Genomic DNA, 23,792 nt, shown 5'->3' on the forward strand with positions numbered 1-23,792 from the left:
CTCGAGGCTACTGCTGCCACACCTACAGCAGCCCCAGCTGAAGGTTCCTGATGTCTTCCTTCAGAGTTCCGATGCATTTCAATTCCGTTGCGCGCGCAGCAGTCCACAGCTCCGGAAGTTCCAGCCCGCAGTTCGTCTACACTTCGCATTTTTTCAGCACATCGAGCTCCCCTGCGGGCCTTCGCCGACGAAGCTGCTTCCTGCCACGCGCCGATCTGCATTCAGGCTACCTTTCACACCGACAGCCGTAATAACGACTCCGCAGGCCGGCCATTGGTCCGCGGACTGCTATTGGTTATTCACAGCCACCCCAGCGAGATTGCAACTCTCGGGCTGGGCTCCCGTATCCGCCATCCGCGGGACGCGGTCGGTAGCAGTTGGCGCTGCTAGGCCGCCTCCCGTACGCACGCAAATCCCATACGCACTGCCAGCCTTCGGTTACCCAATAGGTCGCAGGGAACTCCCAGCCAACAGCCCGCGAGAGAGATGCGCACGCCCCGAGAGACGACCGCCGACCTGACTTCCTGATTTTTTTTTTTTTTTTTTCCTAACCTAAGTTAAAACTAAGTGTTTTGGGAGGGGTCCGGGTTAGGGAGAGACTCTAAGTGCGTCTCAGGCCGAAGCCTATACGCTCTAATCATGCAGGGGGTACCATGCAGAAAAGGGAACATGCATCGTGTGCTAGGAGGGGGATTGGCCAGCCATGGCAGCGATTGGCGCCATGACTAACTCCCCTCACTGACTATTCTAGACTAAAACTAGATAAGTTGGGCCCAGGTAAAACCTGCATAGACACAGGGAAAACCCTGGGCACTTACATGCGGGATGCAAAATTTCATGCATTAATTACATGCGGGTTGGCTACGGGAATAGAAGGATGGCTCAGGAAGAAGAGTTGGAAGAGTAGAAAATATCTACTTGGCAAGGGCGGGCACTTGGACATTTTTGTCCGCATTTGGGTGTTTGGTCATGACTGGTTTTTAGGGGGCGACTTCGTCGTTTCCCCCAGACTGCCAGTCAGCCAGGTGAGCTGAAAGAAAGAAAGGTACATCTTACAACTATAAGTTATATGGCCGCAGCACCCAGGTTGCCCCAGTTACCACGGCCATGTATGCCCGACACATTGTGCTGCCAGCCTGGGCATGTCAATCATTGGCTAGTCCAATGTTGCTTATTTGCACCGCAGGACGTGGTCGGGCACATGGTCGGACACCTATTCTTCGATAGTGAGTCTACTCACTTAATAATTAAGAATAAACATTCCTATGAGAGTGGGGAATTTGTGTGTTGGTGTATTCATTAGGGCCCCGCTGGGCCAAAAAATAATTAGGGCCCCGATGGGCCAAAAAATTCATTAGGGCCCCGCTGGGCCAAAAAGCATGTGTGTCGCCGGGTGCGGGGGCGGGGGGGGATTTAATTCAGTCACAATGTGCTGCCAGCCTGAGCATGTCAATCATTGGCTAGTCCAATGTTGCATATTTGCACTCCAGGACGTGGTCAGGCACATGTTTAGAATTTTATTACTTAATGCTAATATTAGGACTTAAAGTTATGTCTTAAGAAATTAAAATGCTTAGTACTAAGTCTGGAGCTGCCAGAAATACGAGTGTAAAAAACTGCGCGATTCTTAAGCAGAATTTTCTCGCCAGTCCGCAACCGCGCTGTTGGGGTCGGGCCTCGGCTGAGCGCAGGTGCGCTGTGATTGGCCGGAGCCTCCAGCCAATCACGGGCCACTACGGTGGTCGATGCGCCAGGATGGATTTCGGGCGTTTGTATTTTTGTGTTTCGTCGGGATCATAATTTCCGAGTGAGGAAATATGCGGATTTAAACTATTTACGCATTTATCGTAAAAAGTTTGTGTTGTACGAGTGTAAAAGTCTTGCAAAGTCTCTGACTCGGTTTCACGATGCAATGCTTCTACAGGGCAGTATCGTGGGGCGTCTGTGGCGATTCGAATGCACCTATTCTGAATCCGCTGCAGTTTTATTAGGTGTGTGGGGGCAGCTGTTGCCCAGACTGGGGCTGCATATGTAATTATTGGGCGTATTAGTGCATTGTACAGCAGTAGGCCGGTTTTAACCTTGCTGCCGCATCGTCTACTCATTACTGGGTATAGTGCACTGATCCTAGCCTGCGCTTGCGCTCGCCTAGTGTCAATGTGATTGCGCCAGAGTAGTTTCCTATCCATGTGAACACCTAGATATTTCACTACATCCTTATGCGGTATTTGTTCGTCAAACAAACGTATTTGCGGCCTGTGTTCTACAGGCGGGAGATTTTTACGAGTAAATACAATAACCTCTGATTTCGTTGTATTTACTTTTATACGCCAAGTCGTGCACCATTGTTCGAACTCAGTGAGCGCGACTTGCAGTCTGTTGGTAGCTAGCTGGAGGTTGTGGGACCTGCTATACAGCACTGTGTCATCTGCATAACAGCCCAGCTTTACTAGTCGGTGTGCGGGGCGTGGCATGTCACTGACATATATATTAAAGAGTACAGGGCCTAAGATGCTTCCCTGCGGTACACCTGCTCTTATTTGTTTTATGTCTGATAGAGCTCCTTCAGTAGATACTCTAAAGGTTCTGTCTGCTAAATAGGACGTGACTAGTTTAATATAACAGTCTGGAAATCCTGTTTGGTAGAGTTTGTAGATTAGCCCCGCATGAAATACTCTGTCGAAGGCTTTCTCTACGTCTATAAACGTAGCGACTACATAATCCTGTATATTAAATGCGCTTGTGATTTCTTCTGTCAGGCGCACGAGCTGATGTACTGTCGAGTGTGTACTGCGAAAGCCGAACTGTTCATCCGGCAATATGTTATTCTCGTGGATGTGTACATTAAGTCTGTGTAGTATAATACTCTCCACGACTTCAGACACAGTACTTAGCAGACTGATAGGTCTGTAATTCTGTGGCAGTGTTTTATTTTTACCTGGCTTGTGAAAGACTATAACTCTAGCCTCTTTCCATTGTGAGGGAAAAATATTTAACCGAAACATTGCATTTATGCACTTGGCTAGATATTCGAGTGTTTCGTTCGGGAGTTGTTTGAGAACAACAGCCTGTATGCCGTCATTCCCGGGAGCTTTTCGCGGCTTCATTTTCTTGATAGCACGCTTTATTTCTTGCGCCTGTGTAAGTAAAGGCTCAGAGGTTGTGGGCAGTCGCAATTTAACACGGAGTTCGCGGTAAATTTGCGCCGTGAATATCCTGTCGCAGGGCTGCATGTTGGGCTGGAATGCTGCTTCCAGTGTGTCGGCGAAAGCTTGTGCCTTATCACAGGGCTGAAAAACTACACCATTGTTTGTTTCAAGGGGCGGGATTTTGTCCGATTTATTTAAAATCCGCTTCGTCATTGTCCAGGCACTTCCGTCCTGGGTGTCGAGTCGCGCGATTTTAGTTTCCCACTGGCTGCCTCGCCAGAGTGAGATTTCATCTGAAATGATTGTTTGTAGTTCGTTTATTCGGCGTTTCGTCTCTTGTGTACGACGCCGTGTGTATTCACGCCGCAGTCGATTTTTTTGTGAAATCAAGCTGCGGATGTATTCTGGCAGCTCGTCGTGTGCTAACCTAACCTCCTTTTCTGGGATGCACTGGCTAATACCATCCTGGATTTTTTCTGTTAGTTCTAATATCGCGGAATTTAAATTATCGCTGTTTTCAATAGTTATTTCGGCCGCGTCGGGGAGATTTACTGCTAAATAGTTTTTAAATTGTTGCCAGTCCGCGTTTTTATAGTCCCTGATTTTTCGTGGCTGGTTGGAGTCTATATTTGCGTCATCAAATTTTAAATGGACAGGGAAGTGATCCGATGACATGTCGTGTACAACCTCGAGTTCGAATCCCGTGTTGACACGTTTGTTCAGGGCGATATCTAAAATATCAGGCATGTCGTTCAGTCGACCAGAGTCATGCGTGGGCTCTGAGGGAGCATGTACAGTGTAGTTTTTGTTGAGTTGGTGAGTGTAGAGTAGTCTGCCGTTCGCTGTAGCGCGCCTGCAGTTCCACTCTATGTGTTTGGCATTTATATCGCCTACAGCAAGGAAGCTCGGGGCCGCTCCATATAAAGTATCCAGGTCTGCCTCGCTGAGGGACCTGCCTGGTGGGGCGTACATTGCAATTAATTTAATTTGTTGCCGATTTATGTTTAAATTAATTCCTATAGCCTCCAGTTGTTGGAAATCCGGGAGCTGGCAGGCAGTGTGTTGTACACTAGTGTGTACAGCAAGGGCTACTCCACCGCCTCGTGCGTCGCGATCACGCCTATAAATGACATAATTTAATATTGTCAGCCTGTCTGTCGGAGTCAGATGCGTTTCGTTTATCGCAGCTATTTTTATTTTATATTTATCCAGGTGGTTAATAAATTCCGGTAGTTTATTTTTAATGCCGCGTGCATTCCAGAAGAGGAGGGAATGTAACTTAAGACTAGTGGCTGCGTGTGTACTGCAATTTGGTGCCGAATTATTGCTGGTCATCGACGACGACCCCAGCAAGCGCACACACGCAATCCATGGTGGCACGTATTTTGTCGGCCATGGATTTGGACGTGTCTAGCCAGATGACTAGAAGCTGGCACAGAGGGCCGATGGCACTCTGCAGTTGGGCGTTGCCTATGATGGCCTCGTGGGAGTGGATGACCGCCTGGATGTCCGCGAGCTGCGGTGCCTGGGCGCTGGTGGACGGTGTCTGCTGGGCAGTTGGCAGCTCTGGTGCTGCATCGACTGCCATTGCTGCCACGGGTGCGGCCTGTGGCTGGGTGGGGGCTGGCGTTCTCTTCGCCGGTGTGGGAGCTGGCTTGGTGGCTGTCAGCTTGTCCTGGGCGGGCTGTCGGGGCCTGTCCTGGGTGGGGCGCGGGGGCTTTCCTTGGCCATTTTTGTGGCCCGTGGGGTTCTTCTTGAACCCCTTCTTTCTCTGTCACGGGTTGTTGGCAAGCACTGGGTAGTCCAGTTCATTGTGGCTGGGCTCCCAGTGCTGCTGCAGGGGCGCAAACCGGCTCCCGCTGGCCTGCGCCAGGTAGTCGCCGAAGCACGGCGGCGGTGGGCCCCAGGGGTTGTGTCTTGGGGGGGCGTGATGTCCCTGCGGTGTCTGCTGTTGAGGCTGGGGCTGGTTGGTGGCGCGCGTGTTGTCGCGCATGTCGCGGCGGGACTGCAGCTCCCGCTTCTTTCGTTCTTGGGGGGGAAGGTGCCTCCGTGTTTCCTTCTTGTACGCACTGCACCCCTTGAAATTGGCGCAGTGGGGTTCCTCGCAGTGAGCACACTTTTTGTGCTCCTGCTGGCCCCCGTGCGGGCATTCGGTGGCGCAGTGCGGGCCACTGCACCATCTGCAGACTGGTGCCGCACTGCAGCCTTTGCCCACGTGGTTAAAACGTTGGCAGTTGCTGCACTGCGCAGGGCCCTTCGGTCGCCTGTAGTCGTCCACGCGAATCCGCATTCCAGCGAATTCGCGCAGAGCCTGTATGGTCGCTGAGTCGCACGACTGCGGCACCTCAATGACGAGGGCGTCGCACTTCTCCCGCCTCCGCCTGTTCTCCAGGAACCAGTGGTTCTGGACGGGCAGGTTCAGTGCGGCGAACTCCTCTTGTAGGAAGTCCGTTGGTGTGTGACGGTGTACGCCGCGCAGTACGAATTTTTTTGGTACTTCGTGCTGTTGCAGAAGCACAGAATGCTGCGCACCAATGGCCTGAAGGGCCTTGATCGCGCGCGTGTAGTCTGCGATGGTGGCGGTGTGGACCATGATTTCGTCCTTCCCGCGGTTCGTGCAGGTGAAGCGCTCGGTGAGGGCGTTTCTGAGTGCATGGTACACTCGCGGGTATTGGTGCCCCTGGTCAAGGAACACGTAGAGTGGCTTGACGCGAGGGGCCTTGGGCGCTGCCGCAGGTGGCTGTAGGTTGGGGGGGGCGGGGCCCGCCTGCTCGGTTGAGGAAGAGGCCGCCATCTCGTGGTGCGACCTCTTCGCCTTTTTCGTGGCGACTGTCTGCCAGTCGCCATCGGTTGCATCCTCCTGAGGGGAGGGCATTGAGTCGTCCATCTCTGTCATTGTAAGTCCGTGCCTCACACTCTTGCGCACCCACTGACCGTCCCCCGGGGCTAAGTTAGCCGGGTTCAGGCTAGGCTGTAGGGGATCTAACTCCCCGGTGTCTCAGAGCTCGTTGGTCGTCAATAACTTTATACTTAACCTTTACAGCACAACTGTTAACGCCTGTGCGCACTAGGCACACAGGCACCTTTCAAGATCGTCTGCTGCCAGCCGTGATAGCACCGAGAAGTGCTATCAACAACTGCACAAGCAAGACCGCTGAAGCTGCTCCGGGACACGTCCGTCCTCTACCAGGGCGCAGCTAGAACTCCTCCATAGAGTAAATAAAGTACTAGTACAGAGTGGACACTCAATGCTATTGCAGTTCTACGTTTTTTTTATTCAGAAATGCTCTAGTTGCTATACAAAAACGCAAACTTGACAAACATTAAAATGAAGTTGCAATGGCTTAAAACCGAGATAAAATACCTTCTGGAGTAAGACTTACGTTTCAAATTATAAGTAAATTTTAATTTAAATACAACATTGTTCGTAGAAAGTACAATTTGCAGTTAATATGCTTAAAACACTAATTTGAATAGTAGGGAAATTTGTAGCTTCAACTGAATGTTGGCGAGCTTGTGACTTTTTTCGTGCATGCATTAATATTTATAAAAATATGGATTTTAATTTTTTTTTTCCTTATAAGCAAATCATTTAACTAAATATCGGTAAACGTAACATAAAATGATTTAGGAGAGCAATATTTTTAAAACAATAAGTAAATTTCTTACCTTCGGGACAGTGTTTGCCTTAACCTCATTTCGGTTAAAAATGTTTTGTTTACGTATCATAACATTTGTTAAAATGCATAACATGTAACATATTTTTGGATTATATTAAATTGCTGCATTTTTTAATGTCCAAGAAACAATTTCTGTTCTAGTAGAATCACGTTGATTGAAGTTAAGGTTAGGATTTTCGTAGGTACCTACCGAATTGCATTACAAATCGCAAACAAAACTAATGCATAAAAAAACGTGCAGAAGTATTTAATCATTAACACAGGCAATGTGTATTTCTGGCAAATTTAACTGCCTAAGTTGTACAATTTTCCCACAAAAACTGAAATGAAGCTGTTACCAATGGCATTAATTCTTTATGGATTAGGTGAAAGTACAAATCATTCTCGTATCTTCACTTCTTGAAGACAGGTGTATAGCAATTGTTACGGAAAAAAAACCTTAATTTCAACATAAAAATTTAAAAGACACTTCATTTTATCGCAACCCTCACCTCGGTAATTGTTCCGTAGCACGTATCCAAGTTTATCCCTTGATACTGTTGGCATGATCATGTATGATTTATCCGGTGGCACATGATGCTTGCTGTTTTAATTAATGTTAAAACAGCAAGAATCATTACCACAGGATAATGCCATTAGTATCAAGGGATAGACTTGGATACGCAATACAAAATTTTTACCCACACCTCCCTCTCGACCAAAAAATAAAATTCATACAAAACATTTAGACTAATTAAAGTATATAAGTAGCAAGTTTGAGCAGAATTTGAGACTCATTGACATTTAGAACAGTAGGTACCTAGGTATTAATGTATTGTGTGCTTGTCTTCAACGTGCGACTACACACAGCCTAAAAAGAGGAAATTCTGTAGGGCATGAAAACAAAATACTCATCACTATTTTAATTACAAAAAACTTTTATTTTGTATCGTTTTAATAATTTACACATACCTAGTTTCGTCAAGCGGAAACTTAAAGTAAAATTAATTATTATTATCTCTTCTCTTGTACCAGTAGTTAACACAACACGTAGCCGAATCAGGCATGTTTCATAACAGTCAACAGTGATTTATAAAGTAGTTCATGAAATCATTGATATTTTTTAACGTTATTACTATTTAAACATGATTGAAACAAAATTTCCTTAGAAAGTTTTTTATTAAACCTAATATTGGGGAAGGCGGGAGGAGGCGGCTGGGCAGGCGGAGGTGGGTGAGGAGGGGGAGGCTGCGCGCGCACCCGCTCGGCCTGTCGAGAGAGGGGTAGGCGAGGGGTGGCGGCCAGTAGGTGGTGCCGGGTGAGGAGGGGGAAGCTGCGCGCGCACTCGGCTGGCCTGTCGGGAGAGGGGTAGGCGAGGGGTGGCGGCCGGTAGGAGTGTGCGCGCGCACCCAGCTAGCTGGTTGGCATGGCAACCAAGGACGCGGCGTGGTTGCCCTGGCCACGGCGACGCGGTGGTGGCCGGACGGTGACTGCTGTCGCGGCCGTCAGTGGCGGCGGCGCGCACACGTGTTTAGGAAGGAAGGGGCTGACGGCTTCGTGATTATAGACGTGCGCGGCACGTCGCACGTCACAGTGGTTCCTGAGATTAGCGGGTTCAAAGAAACAAACAAACAAACAAACTCTTCAGCTCTATAATATTAGTATAGATATGATGTACAAAAAGGAAACTTGCACAAAATTAAAATTTTTTAAAGATAACATATAATTTCGTATGTATATATAAATATTAAAAATAATTAACGAACTATTAAGAAACGTAAATTAACATCTAGATTTTATGATTAGTTTACTGTGGTTCAAGATGAGTCTGTAAATGATGACATTGTGATTGAGGAGAGTACAAAAATTTGGAAGTACACGGGAATTAAATTGAGGAATTTTTGGTCTTATATTATCACGAAAATATGTAATTTCAAACAAAGAGTGAATCCAGGTTAGCTTTACAGTCAATAAGGGGAATAAAATTATGTGGAGGAAAGTTTTTCAGATTCATTATTAGGATTATTTTATTTTGAACTTTCTAATTTATTTATGTCCGCAGTCTTGATGTCATTAGAAATTACTGAACAGTATTCCAATTTAGATATAATTAATGCTATATCGAGGGAAATAATTGAATCAGGATTAGTAGCATAAAAAGTTATAAATTTAGTGAGGGCAAGAGTTCTTCGAAAAGAAGAGTATATATAGTCAACATGTTTATGAAAAAATAATTTGGAGTCTAAAATGATACCAAGATCTTTAATAAAGAGGGTTTTGGTGAATAGAGTGTTATCTAATTGGTAGTTAAATTTAACTGGCTGTAAAGGATATTATCTTAGTTTAATCATTATTTAGTGTGTTGACTAAAAGATAAATTATTACAAATTTTAAAGTTTAAAAATTTATAAATAATTTTTTCAAAAATTTTAAAACAAAAAATTGGAAGATGGAAATTGTAAAATTATAATTTTAAGTGTAAGCTAGACTCCTGACATGACACAAATGTTTACAAATGCTTAATCGTTAAACAGGTATTTCAAAATACATTTCAAAATAAGATGTCTCAAGAATGCCTTATATCTTATGTATTGGGATCAAAAATTAATTTTATTTTGTGGGCCTTGTTTGATGTGTTTAATGAGAAGATAATGTAGATTAATTATGAGATTACACTAGAACCCTGATTTAACAAAGCAGCTATTTCATGAATACATTATCTGGAACTGTCGAAAAATCAGACATTTTGACACCAAAATATAAAAAATCAGAAAAATTGAAAATATCACAATAAAACTATAAAACACATAAAAATGTGTTATTTTTTAATGCACAGCATATGTTTTGTGTTGGCTTTAATTCTCTCAGTTATGTTCCTGTAAGAATGATGAAAAAAATGGGACATTCCGTTTAAAAATGTGGCGGTGGCAGCTTCTGAGATGCAAGTGGGCACGCGCGATACTTGTCTGGCTGGTTGGCAGTGGGGGCTTTGTGACTTACGGCTTATCTTTCCCTCCCTTGGTTTACATTCTGCAAGCTCTTCCCTCCCAGTGACACAAACCATCTTTGTCTCCCCCCCCCCCCCATCTCTTTTTAAAATTCCGTCACTCCCTCCCCTGGCACAACCTTCAGTGTGAGAAATTGTCAACATTCTTTCAACCCCCTAACCCCTTTTCCACATAACCATGCATGTGACAAAATACACCACACAGTGTTTAAATTCCATTCCCTGTAAAGTGAATATTTTTAAGACCCAGGTGACAGTCATTTACCTTTAATAAATACTGTAAATGTTATTACAGCATCATACGTTAAATTAAAAAACATGGATGAAGTACATTTTTGTTCATTAGTCACATTATTTGTGCAGGGAAAACATAAACTTATACATTTCTTGGATGAAAAAATTTAGCAGTGCCATAAAAATATTTATTTTACTGCAGATTAACTAAACTCATCTTTCCCTTCACAGTCCAACATTTATGGTGTGTGACACCTCGCAACCTTGCAGCGTGAGAGAAGAAAGAAAATGAATTTACTAGCGAGCCCTTAGTTTAACTGAGCTCAAAAATCTTGACTAAAAAATAATCAAGTGTCCTCGACTTGCCTCAAAGTTGTTATTATTGACTTTGGCTTGACTCAATCCAAAAAATGTGCATATTCATGTATCTCTAGCTGTGTCTTCAGCAAGGAACCATTCCATTACATATTTTCCTCAAATATAAACCAGAAACCAGACCCGGTTTTGAAATTAAAGTCCTCTGGACTGCAAGTCCATGCTATCAAACACAGCAATTTTCATAATTGGGAAATGTGGGCAGATGTTGCCGTAAGTTAATGTATTTGTCTTATTTCATGCTGCCCCTGTTACAATTTTAGTGTCAATTCCTGTGTTAGGTTATGTTTTTCTTATGTAACCTGTTTTGTTTCCTGTTTAATTTACTGAGTATTTTCTCCTGGTGTTCCCAATTCCTCCACTTGTTCATTACATCAATGCTCCCCTTTTTTTTTTATCCTGTCACCCTTTGCCATCTAATGACATCAGTGTCAACAAGACTCTAAGGCAGTGGTTCCCAATTTTTTTCGGCCATGCAAAACCCCAACTCCTTGAAAGAAAGTTATTTGACAGTAATAGTGCCTACTTTATATGACATTCATCCTGACTCATGGAACCCCTGTGACCCTGCCAAGGAACCCCAGGGTTACATTGAACACCTTTTGGGAACTGCTGCTCTAAGGCATAACTATTCAATCCAGTTAATTTCACGCCTAAAAATAGGCATTTTTATATTCGATTTTTACAGCTAAGGTACTAAATTACGAATTTTATAATGCAATTTTTTTGTTTAGGGATTCAAATATTTAAAATTTCAACAATGTTTCAACTCAGGCGAAAGTTGAATTACATGTTCGCAACTAAAAGCAACCTAATTAGTTAACTGTATGAATTTATTTACTTCCCTTCCAATTTTTCAAGGCCAAAACAAAGTTTATTGTTACAACTGTTTTTTTTTCTCTCTTTTTTTTTTGTTGGTTAAAGAGGAAAATGTGGAAGCTCTGACATATTATTTAAAAATGCAAGTTGGCAGGCCTGATGCCTTTAACTGTATACCTTTGTCTGTTATTGTAATATTGTACCCATGCGTAGTCACTGTGTATTCTCTTTGAACCCCTTACACAGTCAGACCCTCAGGAGATTCGTCAGTGTTGGTGGGCTCGTCATCAGACCAATCATGTTTGGGGTGGGCAGACTGCGGTTGTATAGGAAATCCAACCCCCCCCCTCCTTTTTTTTCTGTTCTTGTCTGGGAGTGGGAAGTGTCGTCGCCTTCTACATTAGCAGACCAAACTCCAGTTGTTATTACACACTTTTTGAGGACACGCCATGCTGCTGATCTCCAATCTTTCAAGAAAAAAATGTACTTTTAAGTTTTGGAGAACTACAGGAGTTTCAATGTTGTGGAACAATAAAAGTGACTTCTATTGAAATAAATAAAGTTGGAATGAAGCCTGGAAATATTTGCTGGAGATCTTCACGAAAAACTAACCAAATGTGACAGTCAATGTTTTGGAGATAAAAAAATAATAAATATGCTTAATGCATATAGAAGGGAAAGTTGCTAATAGACATGGCACAATGCTAGTCCAACTTAATTTTTTTTCAGTGGTGGAGGAATTACATATGACACAAGCACAACTTATAGTAAAACCCTCGTAAAAAAATTTCCTACTTAGTAGGTTTTAAAAAATTAGGCACTTGACCTATTTATACGTACATTTTCAACCTTTCAATAAGTTTTCCCGTTCGATAAGTCTAAAATTTTAATTACCTTGATAAACTTCTTAACAAGGATTTACGGTATTCAGAAAAAATGTGATAACTGTGGGGATGAATTCTTGTTATCGAATGACCTGTTCTGCTCTGAAGGCATGTATACTGTGTGTAAGCTTGGACAGTCTGGTCAGTGATGTGGTGTCTGGTAGTCTGGTCGGATGTTATCTCATCATGCTGTGACTTGTCATGACAGCTGCGTTGGGAGCCGGGTGCTATCTGCGCAGGCTGCTACGGTGTGTCGGACACGGCGAGCGTCTCCAGCACAGTGTCGTCGTGCAGCACAGAGCCGTGGTTCTGCGAGGCGTGCCGCGCAGGTGTTACCAACCCAACGTGCGAGCTGTGTCCCAACCCAGGTCGGTGTTCCTTCTGCGAGAGTCTCGACGATATGTTTGGCATTCAGGATTCAAACCTGAGTCCTCTGCAATTCCAGTCGAGTCCAGTGTCTTTCTACTGTCTGTGTGGTTACAAAAAGACATTAAAATATTAATAAAAAGTTAATAATATTTATTTCTGTGACTCAAAAGCCACCCTTGTGTAGACTAGTTAGGTACTATAGTTCCTGGCATGTAACTGAAATTAATTTAATTTGCATTCTCATATAAGACGTCAAGGGGTGGAAGTAGCACAACCTGGCTTAACCACACATAATAGAGAAAAAAAATTTTGGTTTTGAAATTACCACTCTGTGCATATGGTGAGTGAGTGACATTAGCACTACTGGTTTTGCGAACTCCATACGCTAGATGACAACATAAGTACAGTATTATATGATGATTAGATGATTAGCGTAAGCTTATCAAAGGGCACAAAATTTCCCATCTTATGTACTTGAAAATTCAGTGTATGATGCCTTGCATGTTGATACCTACAGTGCTTTTCCAAATGTATGGATATTTTTGTACTTGTACCAATATTCTCTACGTTTACGGCGTATGGATAGAGCTTTACTTCTGTTTCTGTAACACAAATATTTGGTGCTTAAGTTTTGTACATAAAAAGCTAACATTTTCACAGTTAGGGTCGCTCTGGAATGTGTGTCGCACCATACGTGTCTTCAGTAGAGTTCCATAGATACAAGTGAAGTCTTTATGTTCTGTGTCTCAGCTTAGCGATGCACAAGAAATATGGCAGTCATTTGTCTGCTTTCTGCCTTACTTCATTACTCCGGGAGGGGGTGAAATGGCAGTCCTGTGCCCACTTCTCTGCCCGCTCCAAACTTTATGGCTCATCCTTTTCCTGCGCCACTTAACAGACAGACAAAGGAAAGAATCCTATTTTTATACTTGTGTTTACCGTTCTGTCTTTTGCATGCTATTTTTATACCCATATTTTCCTTCCTGTATATTGCATTTTTTTTACCAGTCCTTTTCCCGAAGAGAGGAAAGGTGGCATTGTCAGTTGCTTCTATAAAAATTAGCATGAACATTACTAAACTTGTGGGAGGAGGGGTTTCAGTTTTGTCATGGAATGTTACAGATGAAAGTGTGAAAATTCTCACACCAAAACAATTTGTTGGGCAATGTTGCATCATAAAAACCTGTTGAGATAGGGACGTGAAGATGTGCAAGGTACCAGTACATGTATATTACAATGATACAATGATGAGAGAGACTACCATCAACACTGCTACATGGCCACATGCACTCACAAAATGTGCGCGCCCTCACACACAACACCCCCCCCCCCCCCCCTCCCTTTTACAAACACAAACACACACACAAACGCACGTGCACATGGAAACATGTAAAAACGGTGCTGCCATCTCTGGAAATTTCAGAAATCTTGAAAATATGGTGGACCTGATTGATTTATCCGTATATATTAACTTTCGCTAACATCGGGGGATATACTAAGCGTATTGGTGTGCCAAACTAAACTTTATAGTTGTAAAAACGTTCTTTAATATATAGACATGTACAGAAATCATTATAACTTAAAAAATATGCATTAAAACTTTGACAATCCTTAGTTAACATTGAAGTGTAGAGATAGCACAGCTTTCGTTATACTGTAGAGACCCAAGAAATTCCTAACCTACATATATTCAACGCCATGTTGAATAAAAACAATTTCTTAATGAAATTTTTACTGTTAAATCTTATGTTGAATCAGTTCAATAAGGTTAAAGTTTGTTTGTAGAGAGTATTTACATACTGATAACTGTCATTTAAGCAAAAACAAATATACATATACAGTCTTTTAATATGTGTTTTAAAATGTCTTAGGCTGTAACGGTTCATTACATACAAGAATAAAAAGATGTTGCACCAATTTTAGTTTTTGGTTTTATTTTTTTCAAATTAGAATGCTGCACTGACAAATCCAAACACTTTCAATGTTTCGTTCACTCGTTCCATTCGTACATTTGCCTGTCGAGAAATGCTCGCAGTCCGGGCGATGAGAATTAACGGAAAAAAACACACGTAGTTTAAGTCCTTCAGTAATATTTTACTGTAAGTACACGAGCCCCGAGCCCCGAGCCAACCGCCGACGAAGGTGATCACAATTTCTAATTAATGTCCGAATGAACTATAAATAAATTATGTTAACTTAATACTCGGCATGGCTCTGACCACCAACGTTAAATTATCTATCCAGCAAATTACTTCAATTTTGGCGAGAAGCCACCGAACGCGACCTACTGGTGCAGCAATCGGCAGACGACTGGTGAATTCATGTCACCTTCTCCTCCATGCAGGGAGGAGAAGTCACATGACCTCACCGACCAATCACACGCACGCTTCATTCACACTACACATTACAAGCCAATAGGAAAACAGAACACACATTGAAAACAGTTTTCTATCCATAGAGCTAGGGACTTTACATTCTCTTTTTCTCTCCCACACCGTGAGACAGCAGTGATCACTCAGTTCCCACGCAGTGGGAGAATCACAGCTTTTGACTCTCTCTTACTGGGGAATCACTGTTTCTTTCTCACTCGAACTTACAGGCCTCTTATGCCTCTCTCTTTCTACACATCCCCCAGACACCGTCCCTTGTTCTAGACATTATGTAACATCGGCATTCTAATAAAAACGTAATATACAATTATAATACCATATTCCAATTTAAATAAATAAAAGAAAAAACTCATTACACATAATATTAAGTAAATCTAAATAGCAAAATAAAGTTAAAAGGATGACAGAAGAAACATGATTATTAAATAATTATAAATTCAGAATAAAATATACTGGCGACCTAACCTGTTCTTAGTAACAATATTATTAATAGAAAAGGCATGTATACTGCAATGCTACAAGGTTAATTGGGTTTTAATGTTTTAATGTATCTATTGGAAAGCAACTTTCATATTGAAAAATACTTAAAAGATAGTGCCACATTCATAATCCTTTAGAGAACCAACAAAATGTTAAATATTTGACACTATGTTTGTTCCAAAACAATTTTCCTGGTTAATAAATTATATGTGTTTTTAAAGTTGCTATTATATTTTATTATGCATATTCAAACTAACAAAATGTATTCCAGGATATTTTCACTACCATAAAGTTTACTTATTGCACACCTATGTGCTTAGTACACCCCCAATGTTCGTGAAAATTAGTATATACGGGTGCATGTTGCCACACGTGGGTCTGCCATCTTGACAACTTCAACTTGTGGCTATAGCAGTTTCTGCATGCATGCGCCTTGGTCTTAACTGTCAAATTTCCATTGTGTTACGTGCGCCTATTTCATGGAATTTCTGGTGCATACACCAATCCCACACTTAGCACGACTAATGCATTACTAAAAATGTTTGTGTTATTCAAAATTGTGTATTCCGAAGCATTAGTCTCCTTAAATAGCAATGGTAATTTACTTAATGTTCCAAAATATGTAGGAAAATATTTGTTATGTAATATAAATGCGTAGATTAACCCTCATACAAAAAATGTTTGTGTTGTTTGAAATTGTGTATTCTGAAGTATTAGTCTCCATAAATAGCAATACTAATTTACTTAATGTGTTCCAAAATATTTAGGGAAATATTCATTACGTAATATAAATGTGTACAATAACCCTGAATGATAAATATGTGACACCAAATACGACACCACGTAACGGAGATAGGTAGTTATGTACTTATCGTCAGTCAGCTGGTTGGATTGCCCACCCGGGTGTGATGTTCAACTCTTGTCATGTACCTTTTCATGAACTTTCTAAACCATCCTTTACTGGCAGTGCAACCAATATGATTGTCCAGATATTTACATTTTATTTTTTCAAACATTAAAGTTCTTATTCGTGTACCACTGCTTTAATCACACCAATCGTTCCAGGCCCATGATTTTTTATTTAATTGTACCGTTCATTTAACAACCTTTTCCATGTGAATCATCTGTTCATTTCTGTTCCGGTATCTAATGTCAAATATATTCCCGCTAGTACAACTTATGTAAACGTTTGATAGAGTTCCTCTTTCATACAATTGTGCGCATAGTTGACTTGCTTAAAACTAAAGTGTGACCAACATAAATGGGGCCTTCATGGCATTCTGCACGCCCTAATATTTCTAGTTTTGTCTCAAATACTTGAACACGATGCATTACACTCTCACTTACAAGTCATGATTTCAATATGATTCCAACTGCAGGTGCTTGTTCACGTACGGTTACTGGCAAATGAATGGGCAGACGTTGATGTGTGTATGTGCATGCGAGTTCCCAGCCACTGGCTAGATTGAAGTTCATCATGGCCCAGACGTTTGGACATAATACCATTTGGTCCTTTACATTACATAGCCGCAACTTAACTTGCCACAGCTGATGTTTGTACAATAGCCGATAGCGTAGTCAGACCTGTGCGGGCATCTGTTCCCTCCTTGTATAGCTATCGGTATGCCATGGTACATTGTTGCTTACCGAGTTGCAGCATACTTCGTGGCGTCATGCCAGACTTTTTTTTTGCGTGTGGCAATTTTGTGGTTGCAGAAATTTACAGTGTATAGACGTGCTATTCAAGACTGGGACAGTAAAATTAATACTGCGCTAAATGAATTTGCACAATTTGAGGACATGCTAAGTGAGGGATTGGTGTACTAAGATTTCACACTCAACGCGCAGGCAATGATAATTCCAGTCTAGGGGGATTTGTCACTTGTTCAGCATTGAGGCATTTACATGTGATGCGTTCAGTACTCCTATTGTTGGACTAGCCCTGAGAAATCAATAGTGTCATCTTGTTAAACCGAATTATAGATATGTTTTAAATATGAATACTTTTTGTATAATCATCATGCTCTGCATGATTTAAAAAATTCTACATTAAAATTGGTGTCGGAGTTTTGTAGTATTAAGTTTTTTTATTTTTTGTAACATAAGAACACATGAATTTGCTCCTTATGGAGGTTACTTGTTTACATATCACTGGCGAGTATGGAAAGAATATTTCACATATTTGAAATTAATTTTTGTTGCCTATTTTTTTAATGCTTTTTTGTTCTTTAAGTCAATTTGTGTGAAAATAATTTTTTTAAAAATATTTAGTATTCGATATTCATTGTTGTGTTTGTTTGTGGATCAGTAGCAAGAAACCATATAGTAAAGTGTGAAGTTAATTAAAAACTTTTAATTTTAATCTAATTTAATTTTTTAGTGTAATTTTTTTTAATCATTATTAACAAATAACATTGGGTCCATGGCTCAAGTTATTTTCAAAGAAAGTATATAGGGTTCCTGGATTTAATACAGTTTCTCGGACATACACCATTGCAGTTTTGTACTATTTGTCATGGAAAAAATTCAAGAATGCAAATTAAGAAATTAGAATGAAAAACACATACCCACAGAAAACAAGCTTAAATCAGCTATATCAAACATATAAACTCAACAAAGTACCTAAACATGTATTATGGACAACACAATGATGACAACACAGACAAACACATTAAAATTTAAATATCACATGGCACAAGAATTCCATGGAAGGAATTTAGTCAAGAAAAAAATTATGACAGCACAAACGAACACAGTGGGCTAATGATGAGACAGTTTAACAATAACAGTAAATGCAGGCAGACAACAAAACCTGAACAACGCAGCAAATACCTATACAAACACAACATTGAAGATAAACAGATATTATGGATAACACCAACGAACACAATAGATTTCCTAAAGCAAAATTAAAATAAAAATTCCCTATTGCATAAATCATTTAAATAACATAAGCTCCCTAGATTTTTACTATGTTTTAAAAAGAATGATCACTGATCAGTTATCGACCAGATCGGCAGCAAGAGATCGGTATCGGTATGATCGGCAGATACCTTGATCGGCCCAGCTGTACTAAATTGACTTTAAAATGAAGCCATAAAATCTGGTCTTCTGTCACTGCTGTGCATCAGTAAACACCCTGGTACACTGCTAGCTGCATGACGCAGTGTGATCTTCAGCTGGGAGCAGTTAGAGGGCGGTGTGTGTGCGTGCAGGGGGCATCTTCAAGGAGACGGACGTGGGCAAGTGGGTGCACCTGGTGTGTGCGCTGTACGTGCCGGGCGTGGCCTTCGGCGAGGTGGATCGGCTGTCAAGCGTCACGCTGTTCGAGATGCCGTACAGCAAGTGGGGCGCGCGCACGTGTTGCTTGTGCGAAGACGGACGCTTCGCGCGCACCGGCGTCTGCATCGGCTGCGATGCTGGCATGTGCCGCACCTACTTCCATGTCACCTGGTCAGTTGCCTGTGCACGCACGCCCGACAAGTCTGAGCTGAGCCAAGTTGAGCCAAGCCAATCCAAATTCAGTAATAAAACCATCAAGCCGATTTAAGACTTGATTGTTTTGTATTAGAGTCCATAAAAATTTAGTCTAGCTTGAGTAGTTGCAGAATTTTTTTTTTAAGGCATGATGAAATGAAGATCCAGTGTCAAAATAAATAATGCATGCAGAAACTTACTTAATAGATCAAGTTTTTATTTCATTATGTGATTATTATTTATGCATATGATATTACATATGTCAAGTTCACACGCAGGTAAAATTTTGAAATAAAATAGCTAATTAAACAAATCATAGTAAACTCAAAAGTGTAATGTGTGTGTCTATATGTTCGGGCATGAGCGTGTGAAATGATAAAAAAAATATTTTATGAAGAACCTTTTGAAAAACTACTTTGTGAGTTAATTGTCTCTGGTCCATTCTATAATCTCTAATTAGTGATGCACCGATTATGCCGCCGGTTAATCGGCAATTGCGATTATTGACCCAATGCCGATTAATCGTAATCGGCGATTACCAGGTTAGGTTATAACCGATTGCCGATTATTGTAAAATTTGTTGCTGAAACCCATACGACTTGAAAGAAAAGAAAATACATTTAAAGTTTAAACCTTAATAAGTTCTTGAATTGAAACTACAAACGGCACAAAATATCTTAACGAATATGACCGTGGAAGGTAGGGAAAGTCAACGTCTCTGAGTGTACATAGATACACTCGCCTAATAATATTTGGTTGTTTCGTGAATTGTGCTCGTACATACATAACTGCCCCGTATTACTATTTACAGTATTTACCCCTTTCAATTCAATTACTCCTGTTAAGTTAACGTCGTGAATGGTATTATTGTAACAATATTTACCATGGCCAGAGCTAAATCACACATGTGATTTCTTCGCACAAAATATTTAGTTAAGAAAATAAATGCATTTTTAAAGCTGTCACAATTCACAATTTGGCATATGTTACTTATATTAGTAAATGTATGTCTGAAAAAAAAAATTGGACATGGTATCGTAGAAACGATGCATCTAACTAATTTTCACTGTGTACCGTATGTCGGCCATGTTTGTTATGTATGATGTGAGGTTGGAACGGACAACACGCACAAATACACAATAGCGCCATTGGTTCACATTCCACTGCCGCTACATAATTCCCTTTTTCAAAGGATTGAGAAAAGTAGGCTCATGTGATGCTAATTAGTAATTAATAAACTGAAATGGTGATTATTTGGCATTTTTTAAATTTAGTTCTTTTTAGTCACTAATGGGAGTTACTAAAATAAAATACCAAATTGCAACCATAATGATTGCACAAGTGACGATCAGAATTGAAGTTGGCAACACTGCAATAGTAAGTCATGAATATTGAATACTGCAGTTTTTTTTTCGTAGACAATGGCCATTAACGTAAACACATTGTAGTTTAGCTTTGTATTTTGATTGTTGATCAACATAATAACGTCTTCAAGATCGAAAAGTGACATATGGAAATTTTTCTCTGTGGATTTAATAAGTGAATCTAAAGCAAAATGCTTAATATGTGGAATACTCATCTCACGAGGCAGTTGCGGGAACAGGAAGTCGTACACAACTACAAACATGTGGAACCACGCAAAAAAATTTCATTCCAGTGAAGTGAGTTCAGCAAAAATAAATAAAAGTTGGGAAAGTGAAGTAGATGATCCTGATGTCACTCCTAGACCACCTTAAAAATGTGCACTGTCACAAACAACACTACCAGCCATGGTATCAATAAAAATAAAGTACTTGCCCACTGATCCAAGAGCACAAGAAATGACTCGAGCTGTTGCAGAAATGATCTGTGTTGACATGCAGCCACTCAATATTATCAACAACAAAGGGTTTAAGCTACTAATGGAGAAAGCAGTACCAAAGTATGAACTTCCTTTCAGGAAACATTTGAGTACTGTAGTTATATACCATCTATGTTTGAAGATGTTAAATGACGAGAAAAAACAGAACGGCGTTCAAGTAGGAATATTTAGTAAAAGACTGTTTTTTATTTCAACTTTACGCAAAAACTGATAATCAGTAATCGTAATTGGTAATTGCAATTATTAGTGTAATAATCAGTAATCAGTAATCGTAATCGGCAAAGTATAATCGGTGCATCACTATCTCTAAATCATTCCATAATCTCTAATCATTCCATAATTCCTGACTGTGAATTAAATTCACTAGCCACCTGGATGTCAACCATATTGGCAGTGCGATTCGTAGCACAAAAACAAATATACGCTGTGTGTTAAAATTAACAGATTTTAATGGTCTTTCATTTCTTTTTTTTTTTTTTTTTTTTTTTTTTTTTTTTTTTTTTTTTTTTCTGATTTTCACATTTTGGTCAAAATGTCAAATTTTTTGACGGTTCCCGAGAAATATTTGTAAAATCATTGCTTCGTTAAATCCGGGGTTCGTGACATCGGGTTTCTAGTGTATTTAACTACGGCAAACAGAAAACGTACATGTAAACTAACCAGTAAAAATAAACTCTCTTTTGACATATTTTCTTTAGAGGTGGCCTGTAGGGCGACGGACTTGTCATGAAGGTTGAAGTGGGTTTAAAGCAAAGCCATCTAGCATTGTGAGTGACAGCATCCTGCCATTGTACGGCTGGTTTCTTAGCGAGTATAGCGGTTTTGGAAGGGAAGGGGGGGGGGGGGGGTTGAAATCAACTGAATTTCGGAAAACATCTATTACGACCCCCCCTCTATTACAACCCTATTCCTGGGAACCGTGAGGGGTCGTTTGTTTGACTGTACTCTCAAATATAAGGCCAATTATTATTGCCTGTATCACGTCGATATTGAAGTATAATTCGTCAAGGGCGGTCACTACCTATTCTCAAACATAGTAGTGCTGACAAAAATTAAATCATAAAAATATATTAAATCTCTACCGAAACTCCTTTACCTTAATCTTGAAGTTTTACGACAATCTTTCCATTTAGCTTTCTCTATCTTCTGGAGCTTAGCTATAATGAGTCTAGCTCGGACGAAAGTCGAAAAAAAACTGACTTTCCAAATTTCAAACCGTTTAATATTATTTGTCCTTGCTCGGCGATATATACCTCAAAATCGTTAAAAAAAATGTAAAAAGGTAAATTTATTCCCTTATATAGCTGCCAATGAATTGCGATCTATTAAGTGTTATATCGTAGAGACAATACAGAATTGTGGTAACGTAATTTTTCATTGGTCATTACCAAACAAGGCCTTAATAAAATTTTACTCAGAGAAAGTAATAAAATTAAAGTATAAGACAAATTGAAATACTCATAGAGAAAAAGGTTGCAATTATCTTTCATAATAAAGCAAAGATATCTAACATAGAGAGTGAAAATAAAACATGTGAAACCAATATCATACCTATGGGTGCTTTCCAAAGTACCTCTATATGGTTCACCAGGTATTTTATTATGGTACTCCCATTTCCTTCACTCGTTAATTTCATCAATACCCAAATCTTACTCTGTCACCTTTTTTCATCTCTAGTGGCATCAGTGTCATCTTATTGGTTTGTGGCACCACACTGGTTTAATTAAATGCAGGTTTTTGCCCGGTGTAGTTTGTAAAATGAATCTGAAAATTAATATTTCTGGTAGGTAAACTGTTTTTTTTTTTTTTTTAATTTTACAGACTATGGTACATGGTAGACTATATAGATATGATATCAAGATGTAGATCATTGGTTACAAATAGGTATTAATCACACATATCTATATATAAGTAATATAACTCAATTTTTAAGCTCTTTTTTTTTTGCATACATGTACTTATTATTGTACTTATTCATATACATGTTCAACTACCGTATTCATTCTGCTGACAGTCTGTATTGTCTATCGCCAAACGTATTTTAAAACTTTTCTAAAAAATTTCCAGCTTTAACTTATTTTAATTAAAACATTCCTGTCCTTAGAGTAAACAATAAATGCATTAAAATTCTTTTTTCTCACAATTTTTACATTTTTGCAATCCAAAGATGACATTCTTAGATTATTTAACATTATATTTGTTACACTGTGAAATAATCTGTAGGGACGATAGAATTGTATCCCCTTGGAAAGGGTACCTTTCATACTTTTGGTGGCGGTAGTGTAGCTGGGTAGAAACTGGTACCTTTTCCGATTTCTTAAAATGTTTCGGTTTTAGTGCAAATATGCACTGGAAAGGTATCCCCTCGGAAAGGGGAACCTTTCAGGATTTTCTGTACAATGAGACAGCAGAAAATAACCTAGAAAGGTACCCTTTCTGATTTCTTAAAATGCATATTATTTTCTGCTTTAAAATCCTGAAAGCTATCCCCTCTGGAAACATATCCCAAAATGGCTGCCAGACAAGTAATGAATTAATACAAGCACCTAGTTCCTCAGTTTCATACTAGGTAGTGCTGGTAGGGATTGTTCACAGAATACCTTACTTAACCTAACCCAACCCACTCCAACCCAACCCAACTCAACTCAACTCAACTCAACTCAACCCAACCCAACCCAACCCAACCCAACCCAACCCAACCCAACCCAACCCAACCCAACCCAACCCAACCAACCCAAACCCAACCAAACCCAACCCAACCAAACCCAACCAAACCCAACCAAACCCAACCAAACCCAACCAAACCCAACCCAACCCAACCTCTATTAAACGTATTAGGGAGCTAATAAATTATTATTTATCAAATGTAAAATTGTAGATAAGGTCTTTTGACGTGTCAACGTCTAATAAATAGATGAACGCCGGCTGCACGGACAAAAAGTGTCCGGTTACGCACACATCCCGTTACGTTGTGTCCCGTTACGCTCATTGTACGCTTGCGCCGCATCTATCTCTCTTCCACTCGATTGGAACAACCATCGATTTGACTTTTTTGAGGCACATTAAACTTGAAACACTCCCATTCGTT

General features: G+C 40.5%; 1 protein-coding gene across 2 annotated transcripts in view; it reads left to right on the forward strand.

The window, feature by feature from the left end:
- LOC134527852 (PHD finger protein 14) overlaps positions 1-23,792 on the forward strand; it is a 100,452-nt gene that overhangs the window by 27,067 nt on the left and 49,593 nt on the right. For both annotated transcript variants that reach the window (XM_063360811.1, XM_063360810.1), the window contains exons 5-6: positions 12,367-12,495; positions 18,582-18,819. In XM_063360811.1, the coding sequence (XP_063216881.1) occupies positions 12,367-12,495; positions 18,582-18,819 (367 nt within the window). The remainder of the gene's footprint in view (positions 1-12,366; positions 12,496-18,581; positions 18,820-23,792) is intronic.

The sequence above is a fragment of the Bacillus rossius genome, chromosome 1, assembly GCF_032445375.1.
Source record: "Bacillus rossius redtenbacheri isolate Brsri chromosome 1, Brsri_v3, whole genome shotgun sequence".
Classification (NCBI taxonomy): Eukaryota; Metazoa; Arthropoda; class Insecta; order Phasmatodea; family Bacillidae; genus Bacillus; species Bacillus rossius.